General features: G+C 40.6%; 1 protein-coding gene across 3 annotated transcripts in view; it reads right to left on the bottom strand.

Annotated features, from left to right (window-relative positions):
• Positions 1-17318, bottom strand: part of ADIPOR2 (adiponectin receptor 2) — a 52500-nt gene that overhangs the window by 20540 nt on the left and 14642 nt on the right. For all 3 annotated transcript variants that reach the window (XM_032645405.1, XM_032645406.1, XM_032645407.1), the window contains one exon: positions 9379-9631. In XM_032645405.1, the coding sequence (XP_032501296.1) occupies positions 9379-9549 (171 nt within the window). In that variant the 5' untranslated portion in view covers positions 9550-9631. The remainder of the gene's footprint in view (positions 1-9378; positions 9632-17318) is intronic.

The following is a 17318-nucleotide window of genomic DNA, read 5'->3' as shown; positions in this document are numbered from 1 at the left end:
AGCAGGTTGATCTCAGCTAGGGGTAATTTTACCCCCACCCGCTCCCAGGGGACCTCTGGCAATAACTGGATTCACTTTTACATGTCACAAGTAGTGGGAATGCTACTGGCATCCAGTAGGTAGGGGCCAGGATACTGTTAAACATCCTACAATGGCAAAATGTCACCAGGGAGTGAGAAACTCTGATCTAAAGAAACAATGAGAGGGTCTATACACCCCAAATTATGTATGTCACAGTTCAATACTGTGTTCACATCAGAAAAAAAAAAAAAACTTATCAGATCCTTCTCTGTGAAAGATGCTAATAAGTGAGCTACTTACTAATAAGTGGTTACTAGTGCCGGGGCTAAATGGTAAGCATTCATTCAAAACACTCAAGAAGTATTCACTGAGCGGCTACCACTTTAGAGATGAGAAACCTGAGGTTAAATGATGTGTTCAAGGTAACACACCTAGAGTCAGAAATTCAACTCAGGTCCACAGAGTTCCTGCTCTATTCACTCCCCTCACACATTTTTCTAGTTATGAAACGGCCTGTTTCTGTGGGTAACAGACATTGGGCCAAAAGGCCACGACACATACAGACAGCCCTCGTTCCACATGGTAGCTCAGGATGTAAAAACTGTGCAAGCCAAAATCACGTTTGGCAATCTTAATGACCAGTGGGGACTATTGCATGACCTGAACAAAATGCTGTCAAAACATTAAAATCTCTGTCAGTTTTACATGTACAAAGAAACAGACTAGTGAAAACCAGTATTTATTTAGCCTGCTATATTTTAGAACAGAAACACTGAGAATTAACCGCTTATTGGTTAAAAAAAGTTACCAAGAGCGATGTGAGCGGTGTGTGCCTTCTTGTTGTTTAACTTAGAACACACAGTGAGCATATTCTCTATGCCTTGGCAAACTGTCGTACTTTCTAAGTTTGGATCAGGGTTTCAACGTTTTATTCTTTGCACTTTCAAAGTCATGAACCATCCTTAGGCATTCCCTTCATCTGACCTTTCTGCCTGCCACTGGCCATCCACATCCTCTGTCACACGATACTCCTTTATGGCGACAAGCCTGCCCTCACTAAGATCCTCTGGCTGCAGATCTAGAATCTCTTTAAGTGGCGGCAGGCAGTGCCAACATTCCCACAGTCAGCTATTGCTTCTCTAACTCCTATTTATGTTTGACTTGATTTTCACGTTCGCCATTATCACGTTCATTTTATCTTTGTCAGCCTATTCCCTCTTTTGATTATCCATTTTTATAAAGGGTCGCATGGGTTTATCACTGGGAAGCAACACACTTTGCTGTCTCACGGATTAAGTGAGTAACAGATGTACACTGACCAGTCACTGACAGACTTTCAAAGAAGTCATCAATACAATGAACATCTACTGTTTGCACCATCATCTGTGGACTGGAGAGACAGCAGAGAGTTGGTACTTTAAGAATTACTCACAGTAAATAAACCACAGTAACTAAAATCTGAACCATACTGTGGAGGGACTGATATTATTTAACGAACGCATGGTAGCTGAAACTCATGCATGCTGGAAACTCGCAGAGCATCAGGGCTGCCTGTATGCATTTCTCTTCTCATCTTTTACAACTGCCCTTCTATCCAAAATGGTGCTTCTAAAGAGCTAACCTCAATTCAAAGAACGCGATCCTATATGTAAGGCAAGAATTTCACTGTACATTACATTACTAAGATATGTAGCTTCATCCAGGTGTTTTTTTTGGGGGGGGGGGTGGGGATCAGTTTTTTATTAATAAATACCACCAACGGTAATATTTCCACCTCCCATGGTCCAGTGTATGTGTTATGAAGCAGAATGTGGTCAGTGGTCAAATACACACCCCAGTAAAGATAAATACTTCCACCCATCCCAACATGTCAGCAAGATTTCTGAATTTTTATAAAAGAACATTTCCTTCAGAAGAGCAAAGTATTAATAAGTCTGCTGATCTACCAAACATTATCCCCACTTCCCACCCTCCTATAACAGAACACTCACCAACATGTCTTCAAAAAACAAATGTCTAAAACACTAGACCATAAATAGTTATTTGTTGTGTTCAAGCATTGTGGAGTTGCCAATTAGGGATCTACACAGAGTGGGTGGTGGTAAATATAGTTCCCCTGGTTAAACAGAGGTTAACATGTAGGAATTAAGTGGTAGAGTCAAGCAGTGGCTAGAACACAAGACAAAAATGTTTTCTCCAGGGCACACGGGCAAGTTTATAGCTCTGCCACATAATGATGGTTTGGAAAGTCTGTGCTGAGCACTATATATATAAAAACATCTGTCTTCCAATATTAACTCTAAATAACTACCTTGTCATGAGTGGAAATTACTTTTAATTTCCCTTCTAGTAGCCACTAAACCACAGCACCCAAAGATCTGTTTCAATACTAAACTGCATCTATACTAAGATGATCACATACAAGGGTTAAACATTTGCTCTGTTCTGCTCCTGTTGTCATATCTCTAACTGTTATCAAAATAAGTTTTGAAGACACAGGACATTGTAAATGATAATTAAAACCAAAGCTGCCTAAAATAAAGGCATAAACCTTAATTCTCTAAGGCTTTCTATGAATAAATCACTATATTTAAACTTAAAGAGAGGTCAGTGCTCTGAAGTGAGTACAAAAACACTTTCAAATCTTTTCCTCCTCCTATCTTCAGTGAAGTCCATCTGTGAGAAGAGTTAAAGTGGGTTATACCTCAAAACACAACAATATCCAACTCTGATGATCCGTACAAACTGCAACCTAAAATGTTAATTCTCTGGAGTGTATTTTACCTTTGGAAAGAGAGAACCAGAGTGATAAAGATGAAAGTCCTATATGAAAATAATTCATCAGTCTATTGGGCGTTTATCTGCTTTAGCCCAACTCAGTTCAACAGAGTAATTCAGTTTAATAAATATTAAGAGGATTTTTAAAAAGATGAGTAGGGCTTCCCTGGTGGCGCAGTGGTTGAGAGTCTGCCTGCCGATGCAGGGGACACGGGTTCGTGCCCCGGTCCGGAAGGATCCCACATGCCACGGAGCGGCTGGGCCCGTGAGCCACGGCCGCTGAGCCTGCTCGTCCGGAGCCTGTGCTCCACAACGGGAGAGGCCACGGCAGTGAGAGGCCCGCGAACCGCAAAAAAAAAAAAAATAAGAGTAAAATATAGTCTCTGTCTTCCACGGGCATACAATCTAATAAGGGGCTGAATTAGCTACATAAATGACTAAGAAATAAGGCACAGCCAGTTTAAAGACGGAGTGTGGAGCTCGGGAAAGGCTGCATGAGGAATAGAATTTTGGAAAGACGAATTAAAAGAACTGTCAAGAGGGAAAAGCAAAAGTACCATTTTGAAGAAAAGAGACTAGTTCAGTTCAGCTGAAACTTAGGGTGCATTTAGCGGAGTAGCAAGACATAAATTATATATTTAAATATTAGTTGAAGTCAGTAGACAAAGTGCCACAGAGATCTACGGTCATAACACCATCCACAGTTAGAAGATAAAGGTCAAGGAAATGGTAAGATACCCAGAGGCCGGAACGGCAAAGTTTGATTAAAATGTATATGCCCTACAGAGGTCAGTGAGAACTGAGGCTTCTGCATTCACATAACTATGAGGACTAAGATCTAAGGCCCCTACACAACATGACCTCATTTGTTCAGGAAACCCTTGCCCAGGAAGATTAAGGTACAAACCAGTAGGTAGCTTTGCTGTTAGCTTTAGGAGCTTCTCAGAAATTCACTTAACATTAGACCGCTCAACCAGCTCCTTAGTATAATAAATTACTGAACTGGGCACACCTACTCACTTATCAAGTAAGAACTTGCTCACCAGACTTGCTCCAACTGTCCTAATCTATCACAAGCTCTGCGCAATGTTAATACGATCTTTGTATTGCAAGACCTGCTTTAGACCACGAGAAGTCAGACCGCAAACCCTACCCACAGCCAGCCACGGCCTCTCCTTCCAAAGCAAGACGCTTCAGAGTGTGCTCACTCTCACCGCAGTAAATAAGAAACTTCGCTTAGTCTGATCAACAGGTTATTTTTGTTTGCTTGCTTTTTTTATTAACCATTTTTTAAACTGAAGTACAGTTAATTTACAACGTTGTGCTAGTTTCAGGTGTACAGCAAAGTGATTCAGTTATAACATCAACAGGTTATTTTGATGGTCTTTTTGGAAAGTTGACAGGTTGAATGAATCCAGCCTTAAATTTAGAAATCTGCAATGTGTAGTAAGGGCATTAGCAAGCTGATATAGCTAACACACAAACACAGGGGTTAGTAGAAATTAAGGGGTCTTCAAAAAATGATAGCTGAAAGAGTAAGCACCGATGACTGCATCTCTGCTGTCGTCCAACAGAGGTACAACAGCCAGTCTATCTGAACACTCACTTTGGCCAGCCTAGAAACATACAGACTCAGCCTGTAAAGACTAGCTATCGCTATCAAAGATTGATGGGAAAGACCTTTAAAATCATCCAAGTTTTTTTTTTAATTCTCACAAAGCAACTGCCTCTAATCTTAACTGAATTTCCTAAGTAGACCTCCTCAAGAAAAGAAAATGAAGTGATTGGCAGACGGGAGTCTAATTACAAGTTAGATTTCTTATGATAAACTAATAAACAGTGGCATTCTTATGAGTTTGGTTAAAGCAAATCAGTTCAAGAAAATAATTCCTAGGTTGAATGAATGAAGAGTTGGCTCCAGTCCCCATTTATGAAGAAGAATTTGGAGCAGAGGAAAAGTAGGACAACCATAAAGGCTGCTCTCTTTATTCAACTTAATACCTTAAAAACTCAGAGATACGAAATAAAGTCATAAAACTAAAGATCAAGGGTAACCTGGTTTGAAATGCCTCTTTTGTGTTTTTATCTATAGATGGTTACAAAACACAAACTATAAAGTTCAGCAAAAGAGCTGATGCTTTAGAGCCAGAGGCCTAGAAGTAATGGTCTATCCACTTTAACCAGTACACAACACTACACATTTCAGAAAGAACTCTGGAGGGTGGAAGAACACTGGACTGGGAGGCTAAAGATCTGGATTTTAGGCCCCAATCGTCTAGGCTCACTTGCTAACAAACTGAAACCCTTGTACCTTTCACTCTAGCTATACCAGACGTTTTGCAGGTTCACACATCAATATACACCAATGTATACTCAAAACACGTTAGCTATTATCATTATTACTATTCCCTAAAAGCATCATGCTATTTCTTACTTCTGAGTCTTCACATCTGCTATTCCCTTGGCCTGGAATACCTTTTAGTCCTTCAATAACCGAGTCAAGCCTTATCCAGTTCTGCTTATTACATTTCCACTTCCTTTTAGATAACCCCAGTCATAGAAAAAACAATCCTAAAATTCATATGGAATGACAAAGGACTCTGAATAGTCAAAATAGTCCTGAGAAAGAACAGCAAAGCTTGAGGCATCACTTCCTGACTTAGAGGCATATTACAAAGCTACAGTAATCAAAGCAGTATGGTACCGGCATAAAGACAGCCACACAGACCAATGCAACAGAAGAGAGGGCACAGAAATAAACCCACACATATACAGATCTTCGGCAAGAGTGGCAAGACTACACAATGGGGAAATGATAGTCTCTTCAACAAATGGTGTTGGAAAAACTGGATATCCACATGCCAAAGAATGAAACTGGACCCTTAGCTTACACCATACACAAAAACGAATTCAAAATGACTTAACTAAAAATAAGTTAGATGTGGGAATTCCCTGGCAGTCCAGTGGTTAGGACTCCATGCTTTCACTGCCAAGGGCCCTGGTTTGATCTGGTCAGGGACCTAAGATCCCACAAGCCATGCAGCACAGCCAAAAAGAAAAAAAAAGTTAAATGTGAGACCTGAAACTATAAATATCCTAGAAGAAAATGTAGAGGAAAAGCTTCATGACATAGTCAATTTTAAAACATTTTCATCACCCCAAAAGAAACCCCATACCCATTAGCAGTGACTCTCCATTTCCCCATCCCCCCAGCACTTGACAACCACAAATCTACCTTCTGTCTCCATAGATTTGCCTATTCTAGACATTTCAAATAAACAGAATAATTAAATATGTCATCTTTGTGACTGGCTTCCTTCATTTAGCAGAACATTTTCAAGGTTTATCCGTGTGGTAGTATGTAACAGTATTTCTTTCTCTTTTTTTTTTGCCAAAAATATTCCATTTTATGGATATACCTCATTTAATATATCTATTCATCAAGTAAGTGATGGACATTTGAGTTGTTTGTACTTTTTGACTCATAAATAGTGCTGTTAGGAACATACATATAAAGTTTTATTTTGATGTATATTTTTATTTCTCTTGGGTATAAACCTTAAAGTGGTATTTGCTGGGTTATATGATAACTCTATTTAACTTTTTGAAGAACTGGTGACAGTTTTTCTAGAGCAGCTATACCATTTATATTACCCTCAGCATATATGAGGGTTCACATCTTCATGAATGCTTGTTAACTGTCCCCCTTGCAAAAAAATTTTAACCATTCTTGTGCATATAAAGTGGTATCACATTGAGGTTTTGACTTGAGTTTCCTTAATGATTAAAGATGTTGAGCATTTCCTAAAAAAAAAAGCTTTGTGACACTGGGCATGAAGAAATATGACACCAATATCACAACAAAAGCAAAATTAGAAAAATAGGACTATGTCATACCACAAAGCTCCTTTATAGCAAAGAAGACAATTGAGAGTGAAAAGGTAACCTAAGGACAGGAGAAAATATCTGCAAACCATGGATCTGATAAGGGGTTAATATCCAAGATATATAAGGAACTCCTATAACTGAACAGCAAAAACCAAACAAACAAAAACAAACCCAACTTAAAAATGTGCAAAGGACTTGAATAGACATGTCTCTAAAAGACATATAAATGGCCAACAGGTATATGAAAAGGATGCTCAACATCACTAATCATCAGGGAAACACAAATGAAAACTACAATGAGATACCACAGTCACATCTGTTAGGAGAGCCATTATCAAAAAAGAAAATAAAGTGTTGATGAGGATATGGAGAAATTACAACCCCTGTACACTGCTGATGGGAATGTAAAATGGTTCAGCTACTACGGAAAGCAGTATGGAAGTTCCTAAAAAATTAAAAACAGAACTACCATATGACCCAGTAATCCCACTGCTGGATATTAATCCAAAAGAACTAAAAACAGTACCTTGAAAAGATATCTGCAGCATTATTCACAATAGCCAAAAGGTAGAAACAACCTAAACAACCATCAGTAGATGAATGGATAAAGACAGAGTGATATATACATATCAATAAAATATTACTCAGCCTTAAAAAAAAAGGCTTGTCTTACGCTACAACATGAACAGACGCTGAGGACACTGTGCTCAGTGAAACAAGACAGTCACCGAAGGACAAATACTACATGATTCCATTTATATGAGGTATGTAAAGTCAAACTCATAGAAGCAGAAGGTAGGATGGTGGGTGCCGAGGGCTGGTGGGGTGGAGAAAATGGGGAGTTGCTATTCAATGGGTAGATGTTTCACTCACGCAAGATGGAAAAGCTCTAGAGATCTGCGGCACAACAAAGTGCATACAGTCAGCAATAACGTATGTCATGTGTTTACTACAATAAAAAAGAAAAGATAACCCAGTCCTCATCCAAACCTAGCGACAGTTCTTACTGCTTCGGTAACTGCTTAGGCCTAAGTAGCAATGGAGGCAAAGTCAAGCTGCTCAGTCTCAATAGGGGAGTCTTAGCTGCTAGTACATGTTATTGTAAAACATCAACAAGAAAGCAAAGCCATAAGCAAGGAAGCAAGTTCTTACCCTAGCTATCTGCCAAACTTCTTTTAAAAGAGTAATGGTAGGGCTTCCCTGGTGGCACAGTGGTTGGGAGTCCACCTGCCAATGCAGGGGCCACAGGTTTGATCCCAGGTCCAGGAAGACCCCACGTGCCACAGAGCAACCAAACCCATGCGCCACAACTGCTGAGCCTGCGAGCCACAACTACTGAAGCCCGTGTACCTGAAGCCCGTGCTCTGCAACGAGAGAGGCCACCGCGATGAGAGGCTCACGCACCGCAGCGAGTAGCCCCTGCTTGCCGCAACTAGAGAAAGCCCGTGCGCAGCAACAAAGACCCAATGCAACCAAAAATAAACAGATGAAATGAATGTAAAAAAAAAAAAAAAAAAAAAAAGAGTAATGGTTGTTTGAAGGCCAAATTACACTATACTCATAGTAAGCAAATCTTGATTTTAATCCTGCCCTGTAATGCGGGGGCACACGCACACACAGGGACACAAAAACAGTCTTTCAATGTAGCACAACTAGCCCAGAGTATGAAGCTGGCTTACAAAGTGTCACCAAGGGTAAAAGAAGAAATAACCTTCAATTTCCTGCCACAATAGCCTCTGGTGAAATTCTTATAAAAGACCTGAAAGGACAAGACAACCCTCTCGAGTTCCAACCAGCACCACTATTACCCACACAGTAAGCTTATCTCTTACTATGGTAAAGATGCAGCTCCAAATAGAGGCTTTCAATATGTTTCTAACTACAACCCACAGTAAGAAATGTATATATTACTCATATCTATAAACACATACATATCTAAATAAAGCTAAACAATTTCATCAAATAACATAGTTTAAAGGTATATTACTACATATATGCACCTTAATATCTTTATTTGCGGTCTAATTAACACTGCTTGTAGTACCAAAATAAATTTCACAAACTACTAACGGGCATAACCTACAGTCTGAGAAACACTGTACTAGAAACACAACGCTGAACGTGCTACACAACTGCAAGGTTCCAAAGCACATGGCAAAATGTCTATTAACAATGTCACTGGGACCTCCTCACAGATATTTACACCTTTGCGCTCTTGGTACAGCTGCTTGAATCATTTAAAAGCTGCTCTTTTCTCTGCGAGGTAAAAGGAAAGATTAGATTATTTTCCCAGAATTCTACTGGCTCCCAAGGTATGCACTGGAGATAAACTCTATCTGAGAAGTAGTTCCAGCATGCAATTAGGATTTCTCCAAAAATATAAACGATAATGTCATTACTAAATCATGGCTGAATTATAAAGGATATATGGTAACTACAAAAACCCATTTCCTTTCTTAAATAAGATAGAGCAGCTTAAGTACGGTTTTACGTGTCAACAGAAAGGGCATAACTAATTCCTAGCTACCTTAAGAATGAGAGACTTCAAAATCTTACAAATGTGCTCAGGGTTCCTTTTCAAAACGCCATCTTCTCTCCAGCAGAGTCCCCGTACTCTTTCTTTTTAATATCCTTCCTCCAGCTATATTCCCATAAATTTGTTTTACTTACCATCCTTCCACTTTAACTTACTTTTTTATGATAGGAAGAAGGGGCAGATGCCTCTACAAGAGGCTCCAAATCTCCTTGGTGGATGTCATTGTCACCTCCCCTTGTACCATCAAGTTGGTGCCCTTTTCTGAGCCTTATATCTGGCTCTGGAGTCCTGCTGTACTCCAGTCGGTTTTCTGCTGTCTCATTCATGGGATACCCAGGCCTTTCTTACAAAGAGGTCTTTCTGTTCCTTCTTCTTGGGAGGATGGACTTTTAGGATAGTGAGTTGACCCTAAGGAGAGAAAGTTTTGGATTAACATATTTGAATGAGTGATGGGGGAAGACATATGTTGTATTATTTTACACTAAAACTAGAATTTTCTGCAATCATTAAGAATAAAATAATAATGTATTTTAAAAAACCCTACACTTGTTGATAAAGAGGACTGCCAAAATCTACTTTTAAATGAAAAAAGCAGGATATCAAAGACGACATGTATAATGTTCCCGTTTATACATTATAAGTGTATACAATCGTGAATACGTATACATGTGTACATAGGTACCTATTTATTTGAAATTGTGCTCTTGGTCCAGAGGCACACAGGGAAGAACCTAGGGTCTGGAGTGAGAAGGCTTACTCTTCATTTTGTTCTGCCTGCATTGTTTTTACCACATGCCATCTAATACTTTTTCAATTAAAAACATACCCAACTGTAGAAAGAATATATGTGGATTTTATGTACTACAACTACGTTTTACATACCCAATCTCATTTAAATCATCACAATGACCCTTCAGGTATTTTGAGTTCTACTTCACAGGTGAGGAAACCAAAATTCACCACACTTTCATGAAATAAGACGACGTCTCTGACTGACATGGCACATATTATTGGTTATGTTTTGCATTTAAGTTGCTTAATGTCCGAAATTTCAGTATTTTTGAGCTGCTTTGAACTCCAAGTAGATTACTATGGAAGGCAAGAGCACACTCCTATTATATCCCTGAGTTCCCAGAAAGCACTGCGCACATAAATGTTCAATGAACATGACAGATGATATTTAAATGTTCTTAAGTGGTAAAAACACATTCAGAGATCATCAATATTTCTCTAAACTGGATCACATAAGTTTCCTAGGAGTTCAATAATTTCAAGTCCTTGGCCCTCTACCTTATAACTCACAGGACAAAAGCTTATTTTAGAGATTTAAGTTACATATCCAAATAAGGTGATTATCACAGCCAATCCAACGAAAAAGACAAAAACAGGAAGAAGCCAAGGTACATGTTATGCTCATAAATCCCATGGGATTCAAAATTTTTACTGTGGCAGGGGAGGAGTGGGGCAATGTGGGAGGGTCTGGATAGTATGAAGAGAGGGTAAAACACGCACTTAGTGTTCATATGTGGATACACAAGACTAAGAATTAGCCAACTGTTAGTTTCATAAATCATCTGAGTTTGTTGTAGGAGTTCTCTCAAGTTTTTAGAACAAGAAAAAACACAGTCTTTAAGGATCACCAAATCTGGGCCTGTGCCTATCACATAAGGGCCTGAGCCAGCATATTCTAATAATGAGATTATAAACTATGCTATTAATACCCAATGCTGAAAGAGGAAACACTGCTAGTGATTTATATTTATTTACAAAGTTGTTTCACACCCACCATTTCACTTTGTTTCAGGGAAGAGGGAGCTAACATTTACTGTGGATTGACAAAGTTAAATTCTGTACCAGAGAATTTACAGATGGTATCTCACATAATTCTTACATATGGCCCTCTGAGGTATGTTATCCCCATTTTACAGATGTGGAAACTGAGGCTCAGAGATTAGGCAACTTATCCAAGGCCATTAATCTCTAAGAGTAGCTGGAACAATTAACTGTCCTGCTGTACTTGGATAAATGATTTTCTTGCTAAGAAGAATAAAAAATAGGGAAAGTATTCAGAACTAGGCTTTAACTTGCTCTGATTCTTAACAGTAAAAGGAAGTGAGATGGGAGATGGAAAGTAAGACTTCAGAGTACCATTATCTGTTAACCAGAAGAGTTAATCTCTATTCTACTTCCTCAGAAATTTTTCGTTGGTCAGGATTTTAAGAATACTACGCTATATTACACAGAACTAAGATAAAAAAAAAAGAGAAAAGAGGGCTTCCCTGGTGGCGCAGTGGTTGAGAGTCCGCCTGCCAATGCAGGGGACACGGGTTTGTGCCCCGGTCCGGGAAGATCCCACATGCCATGGAGCGGCTGGGCCCGTGAGCCATGGCCGCTGACCCTGCGCGTCCGGAGCCTGTGCTCCGCAACGGGAGAGGCCACAGCAGTGAGAGGCCCACGTACCGCCAAAAAAAAAGACAGAAAAGAAAGGAATCCAATACAAACAGCTGGCAGGAAGGAACAAGTAACTGAGAGGTGCTCTGAATTTATCAATAGACATAGAAGTCCAACACAAATCCAACCGGGTGCATTTTCAGCAAGTAGGGCAGATCTAAGGTCTTTTAAAATCTCTGAGTGGCCAGTGGGGATGAGGAAAGAAAGAAAATACTAATGTGAGTTTTTCAATTCCTACACCTCCTCTACAGGTTGCAAGGCCTCTTGCCCCCAATATCTAGATTAAATATACTTTTATTGAATGAATTATCACACCTGCAGTGTTTATTGGAAAAGAGACTCATTTTCTGTATAAAATTGCTTAACATGCACCCTATTACTTTTTTTTTTTTTTTTTTTTTGCGGTACGCGGGCCTCTCACCGTTGTGGCCTCTCCCGTTGCGGAGCACAGGCTCCGGACGCGCAGGCTCAGTGGCCATGGCTCACGGGCCCAGCCGCTCCACGGCATGTGGGATCTTCCCGGACCGGGGCACGAACCCGTGTCCCCTGCATTGGCAGGCGGACTCTCAACCACTGCGCCACCAGGGAAGCCCTCCTATTACTTTTTAAGAATGTTTTCACAAACTAATTTAAGTATTGGCATAAATAACATTTTAAAATTTGCTAAGGCTTCTTCCCGGTAGACAGAGTCTGTTCTACAGATGATCAAATATGAAACTATGAAACAAAAGAAGTAAAATGGAAACTTGACCTCACACGTTCTAGGAGCAGACACACAGGCGTCACTAACCCTGCCCAAAAGCAATGGGGATTTGCCAAGCAGAGTAGAGGAAAGGTATTCTGTACAGAGAAAACAGCATATGCAAGGCAAGGACTCCAGGGTCTGTTCAGAAATCAGAGAACAGGGACAAGAAAGAACTCAGATGACACAGGCGTTTTGCTCAAGCAGCTGAGCGTATAGAGGATGCCATTCACTGATGATCCAGGGGAGAAGCAAATTCACAGCAGAAGAAGAATGAATTTGTTTTCAGAAACGGTGTCTGAAGTGAAAGAAATGTTCACTTGGCACCAGGAAACATAAATCTGGAATTCAGAAGAGAGAATGAGCTTGAAAACAGAACTAGGGATTACTAGGAGTAAAAGTGATAATACTAGGGACTTCCCTGGTGGTGCAGTGGTTAAGAATCCACCTGCCAGTGCAGGGGACACAGGTTCAAGCCCTGGTCCAGGAAGATCCCATATGCGGCGGAGCAACTAAGCCCGTGCACCACAGCTACTGAGCCTGCACGCCACAGCTACTGAGCCTGCACTTTAGAGCCCGCAAGCCACAACTGCTGAAGCCCACGCACCTAGACCCTGTGCTCCACAACAAGAGAAGCCACCGCAGTGAGAAGCCCGCGCACCGCAACGAAGAGTAGCCCCCGCTCGCTGGAACTAGAGAAAGCCCGCGCGCAGCAACGAAGACCCAACGCAGCCAAAAATAAATAAATTTATTTTTTAAAAAGGAAAGTGATATTAGCATAATAATAGTTAACAACACAGGACAAAATCCTTTGGGAAAAAAAAAAGTTATACAAAGGACTGAGGAGGGATAAGGATCAAAGTAAAAAGAACCCAGGAGAATACCAAATATTAGATGTTAAAGTCAGGACTGGACCCTCATCTGTTGACTCCCAGTCAAATGTACTCACACCAAGTTTCCTTCCCAGTGGGAAAGCAATGGAAAATTTTAAACTCACGCTTCTTAGACTTCACTTTCCCTTCAAATAATACTACATAAGGTAAATTATTATGTTGCTTAAAAGCACCAAGGTTGCTTAAATGCTAACTCAAAAGCAATTTTCTCTACCTGAACAAACTGCTAACTTAATGGTTTGATACTTCTGGTCTAGAATTTTAGCTCTACCCCAGGAAAGCTATTTTCTAAAATCCAGTACTTGTCTGCATGTTCCATGAGGCAAGAGTTTGTCTGCTCAATGCTGAGAACCAAACTGCAACAGATACACAGTAGACATTCAGTAAAGGTTTCTTGTATGAATGAATAAATGTCTTATTCTCCAGGGGAAAAACAGAAGAAAAGGAATTAGTATTATTTATGTCATATTTAATCAGTTATATTGGACTTCCCGCCAAAGGTAGACTATATTATAGTATAATGTATTACTTCACCTATTTCATAATTTTAATTGTTATGTTGCCCCCAATTTTAAAAGAGCAGGCAAGCTGTGGAAAATAGTATGGCAGTTCCTCAAATAAATTAAAAATACATTTACTATATGACCCAGCCAATTCCACTTCTGGGTATGTACTCACAAGAACTGAAAGCAGGGTCTTGAAGAGACATTTATACACTCATGTTCATAACAGCGTTATTCACAAGCAGTAAAACGTGGAGCGGCCCAAGTGTCCATCAATGGACAAACAAACAAAATGTGGTCTATACATACAAGAAAATATTCAGCCTCAAAAAAAGAAGAAAATTCCAACACAAGCTACAACCTGAGTGAACCTGAGGATGTTATAATTCCACTTACCATAGGTTATTTAAAGTAGTCAAATTCATAGAAAGTACAATGGCGGTTGCCAGGGGCTGGGGCAAAGAGGGAATGGAGAGTTACCATTTAATGGGTATAGCTTCTGTTTTGCAAGATGAAAAAAAAGAGTTCTGTAGATGAATGGTGGTGATGGCTGCAACAACATGGATCTACAACATGACTACACACTTAAAAATGGTGACGATAGTAAATTTTATGTTATGTACATTTTTTAATGGGGGGGTGGAAATATACTATAGTACTATATGGCCTCTTTGTCTAGTAAACTTTTTATTCATGTAAAAAATACATTCAGAAAAGGACACAAAGTTGACAAAGTATAAATGCTGTGTAACCAGCAACAAACAACACTCTAGCACCCAGAGGACCTCTCTCCCCTATCACTGTAAAGCTTTTTAAGGTGTTAAGTTTAAGAGGTCCAATCCCTTTCCTTGCCAGTTAATGTGATACAATCTTCCAGCAAGGTTCTCTAAAGACTTGCCAACTGCCATGGACCTTAAGTCTTCAAATTCTAAGGGCCAGTGGTATAACGTCCCTTTGTATTAACTGGGACACAGCAAGTAGGGTGCAGCAAGTACTCAGTCTAGTGGCATCGTTTTCTAGTTCTATAATTAGATTATTCAGTGGTAGAGGACAGGCTGCAAAATATGTCCCATGATTTTGTTGGCTTCCTCCAAGTTGAAAGTAGCCAATTTCAAAGTGACTTGAAAGTTGTATACTGAAATTATTCCAGTGTGGTCTGTCATTCCACCCTGAAGTATGCGTTTGAAGTTAGTGCATGGTTAATGAGATTTCTGGTATCAAGTTCATGTTCTTCCTTGATTGGAAACCTGAGTGGCACAGAATGTTCTACGTGGAAGTATCAGTATGTTATGCCCCTCATGACCTCTTCTTTCAGACTTCAATGTGAAACTAAATATGTAATGCAAATCTGAACTACTAATAATGAAACCAGATTATTTTTTTAGGATGGAATACTTTATTTCAACAGTGGGACCAGCAGGGATATTAAAGGCAGCAGATTTTCTTTTGAATACTAGCCATTTTTTCTCTTTACAAATCATTATTAAAAATAAGTACTAGATGTGTTACCCTGACTGGCTTATAAATCTTTAGAGAACCTTGTTGGCAGATTTCTATCACATTAACTGGCAAGGAAAGGGGTTGGACCTCTTAAACTTAACACTTTAAAAAGCTTTACCTTCTGCTCTGGGTGGGAGGTTGGAATAAAAGTTACCACCTAACTCTTTAAAAAAAAAAGCTTTACTGTGGGAATTCCCTGGCAGTCCAGTGGTTAGGACTCAGTGCTTTCACTGCCAGGACCCAGGTTCAAGCCCTGATCAGGGAACTAAGATCCCACGAGCCGCTCAGCGCAGCCAAAAACAAAAAAGAACATAAAAAGCTTTACAGTGGGGATTCCCTGGTGGCGCAGTGGTTGAGAGTCCACCTGCCGATGCAGGGGACGCGGGTTCATGCCCCAGTCCGAGAGGATCCCACATGCCACGGAGCGGCTGGGCCCGTGAGCTATGGCCGCTGAGCCTGCGCGTCCAGAGCCTGTGGTCTGCAACGGGAGAGGCCACAGCGGTGAGAGGCCCACATACCACAAAAAAAAAAAAAAAAAAGCTTTACAGTGATGGGAGAGAGGGGTCACACAGCCCAAATCTACCTGTTTCCCTCCACTCTTACTTTCTGGTTCAAGCCACCAGCATCTCTCACCTGTCCTAATACAACAGCCAGTAAAGTCTCCTGGGTTCCACTTCTGTTACCCACCCCACCCCCCTTATCCTCAGAATCCAGTCCTCACACAGCGGTCACAGCAGATCTTTCTCAAAACACACTCCCTTACTTTTTGAGCCCTCCAATGGCTTTCCTTTACACCTAAGGGACCTCTTGCCCTGGCTTACAAAACCTTAAATGATTAGCCCCTAACTCTGGCCTCATTCTGTACCACTCTCCCCCTTGCCCACTACATTCCAGCCACAGTGACTTCCCATCTACTCCCCAAACACCCGGAAGGCTCAAATGGCTCTATGTCACCTGGTTCCCAAGGCCTGGAATGCTCATCGCCCAGATCTTCCCATGGCTGGGCTCCTTCTTCACATGCGGATCTCAACTTAAGGGTCACTTACTCAAAGAATCCTTCTCTGACCACATAATCTCAGTCACTCCTTATCACATCACCTTTTAATCTCTTCCACAGCACTTGTCTCTGGTATTTTTATTTCTTTGTTTACTTACTACTGGTCTTTTCTCACTAGACTGAAAACTCCTGAAAGAAGAGACATTATATTGGGTTGGCCAAAAAGTGCCTTTGGATTTTAAGTAAAAATAAAAAACACATTTTTCATTTTCACCCAGAACTTTATTGAACAACATATTCACCCTTTTGTTCCACTACCTTCTGCCATTTTTCAGGCAACTTCATAATTCCGTCTTCCCAAAACTTTTTACCTTTTTTTAAATTTTTATTTATTTATTTATTTTGGCTGTGTTGGGTCTTCATTTCTGTGTGAGGGCTTTCTCTAGTTGCGGCGAGCGGGGGCCACTCTTCATCGCGGTACGCGGGCCTCTCACTGTCGCGGCCTCTCTTGTTGCGGAGCACAAGTTCCAGACGTGCAGGCTCAGTAGCTGTGGCTCACGGGCCCAGTTGCTCCGCGACATGTGGGATCTTCCCAGACCACGGCTTGAACTCGTGTCCCCTGCATTGGCAGGCAGATTCTCAACCACCGCGCCACCAGGGAAGCCCAACTTTTTATCTTTTTGAGCAAGGAACTGGTCCAGGTGCCTTTTACAGTCTTCCAGGGAATTGAATTTTTTTCCATTAAGAGAATTTTGTAAAGACCGAAATAAATGGAAATCTGAAGGTGCAATGTCTGGTGAATACGGCAGATGAATCAGAACTTCCCAACCAAGCTGTAACAGTTTTTGTCTGGTCATCAAAGAAACACACAGTCTTGCGTTATCCTGATGGATATTCTGTTGACTAATTCCAGATGCTCTTCATCGAGTGCTGCTTTCAGTTGGTCTAACTGGGAGCAGTACTTGTTGGAATTAATCGCTTTGTTTTCCGGAAGGAGCTCATGGTAGAG

The sequence above is a fragment of the Phocoena sinus genome, chromosome 10 (genome assembly GCF_008692025.1).
Source record: "Phocoena sinus isolate mPhoSin1 chromosome 10, mPhoSin1.pri, whole genome shotgun sequence".
NCBI classification, from domain to species: Eukaryota; Metazoa; Chordata; class Mammalia; order Artiodactyla; family Phocoenidae; genus Phocoena; species Phocoena sinus.
This window is presented reverse-complemented; position numbering and strand designations above follow the sequence as displayed.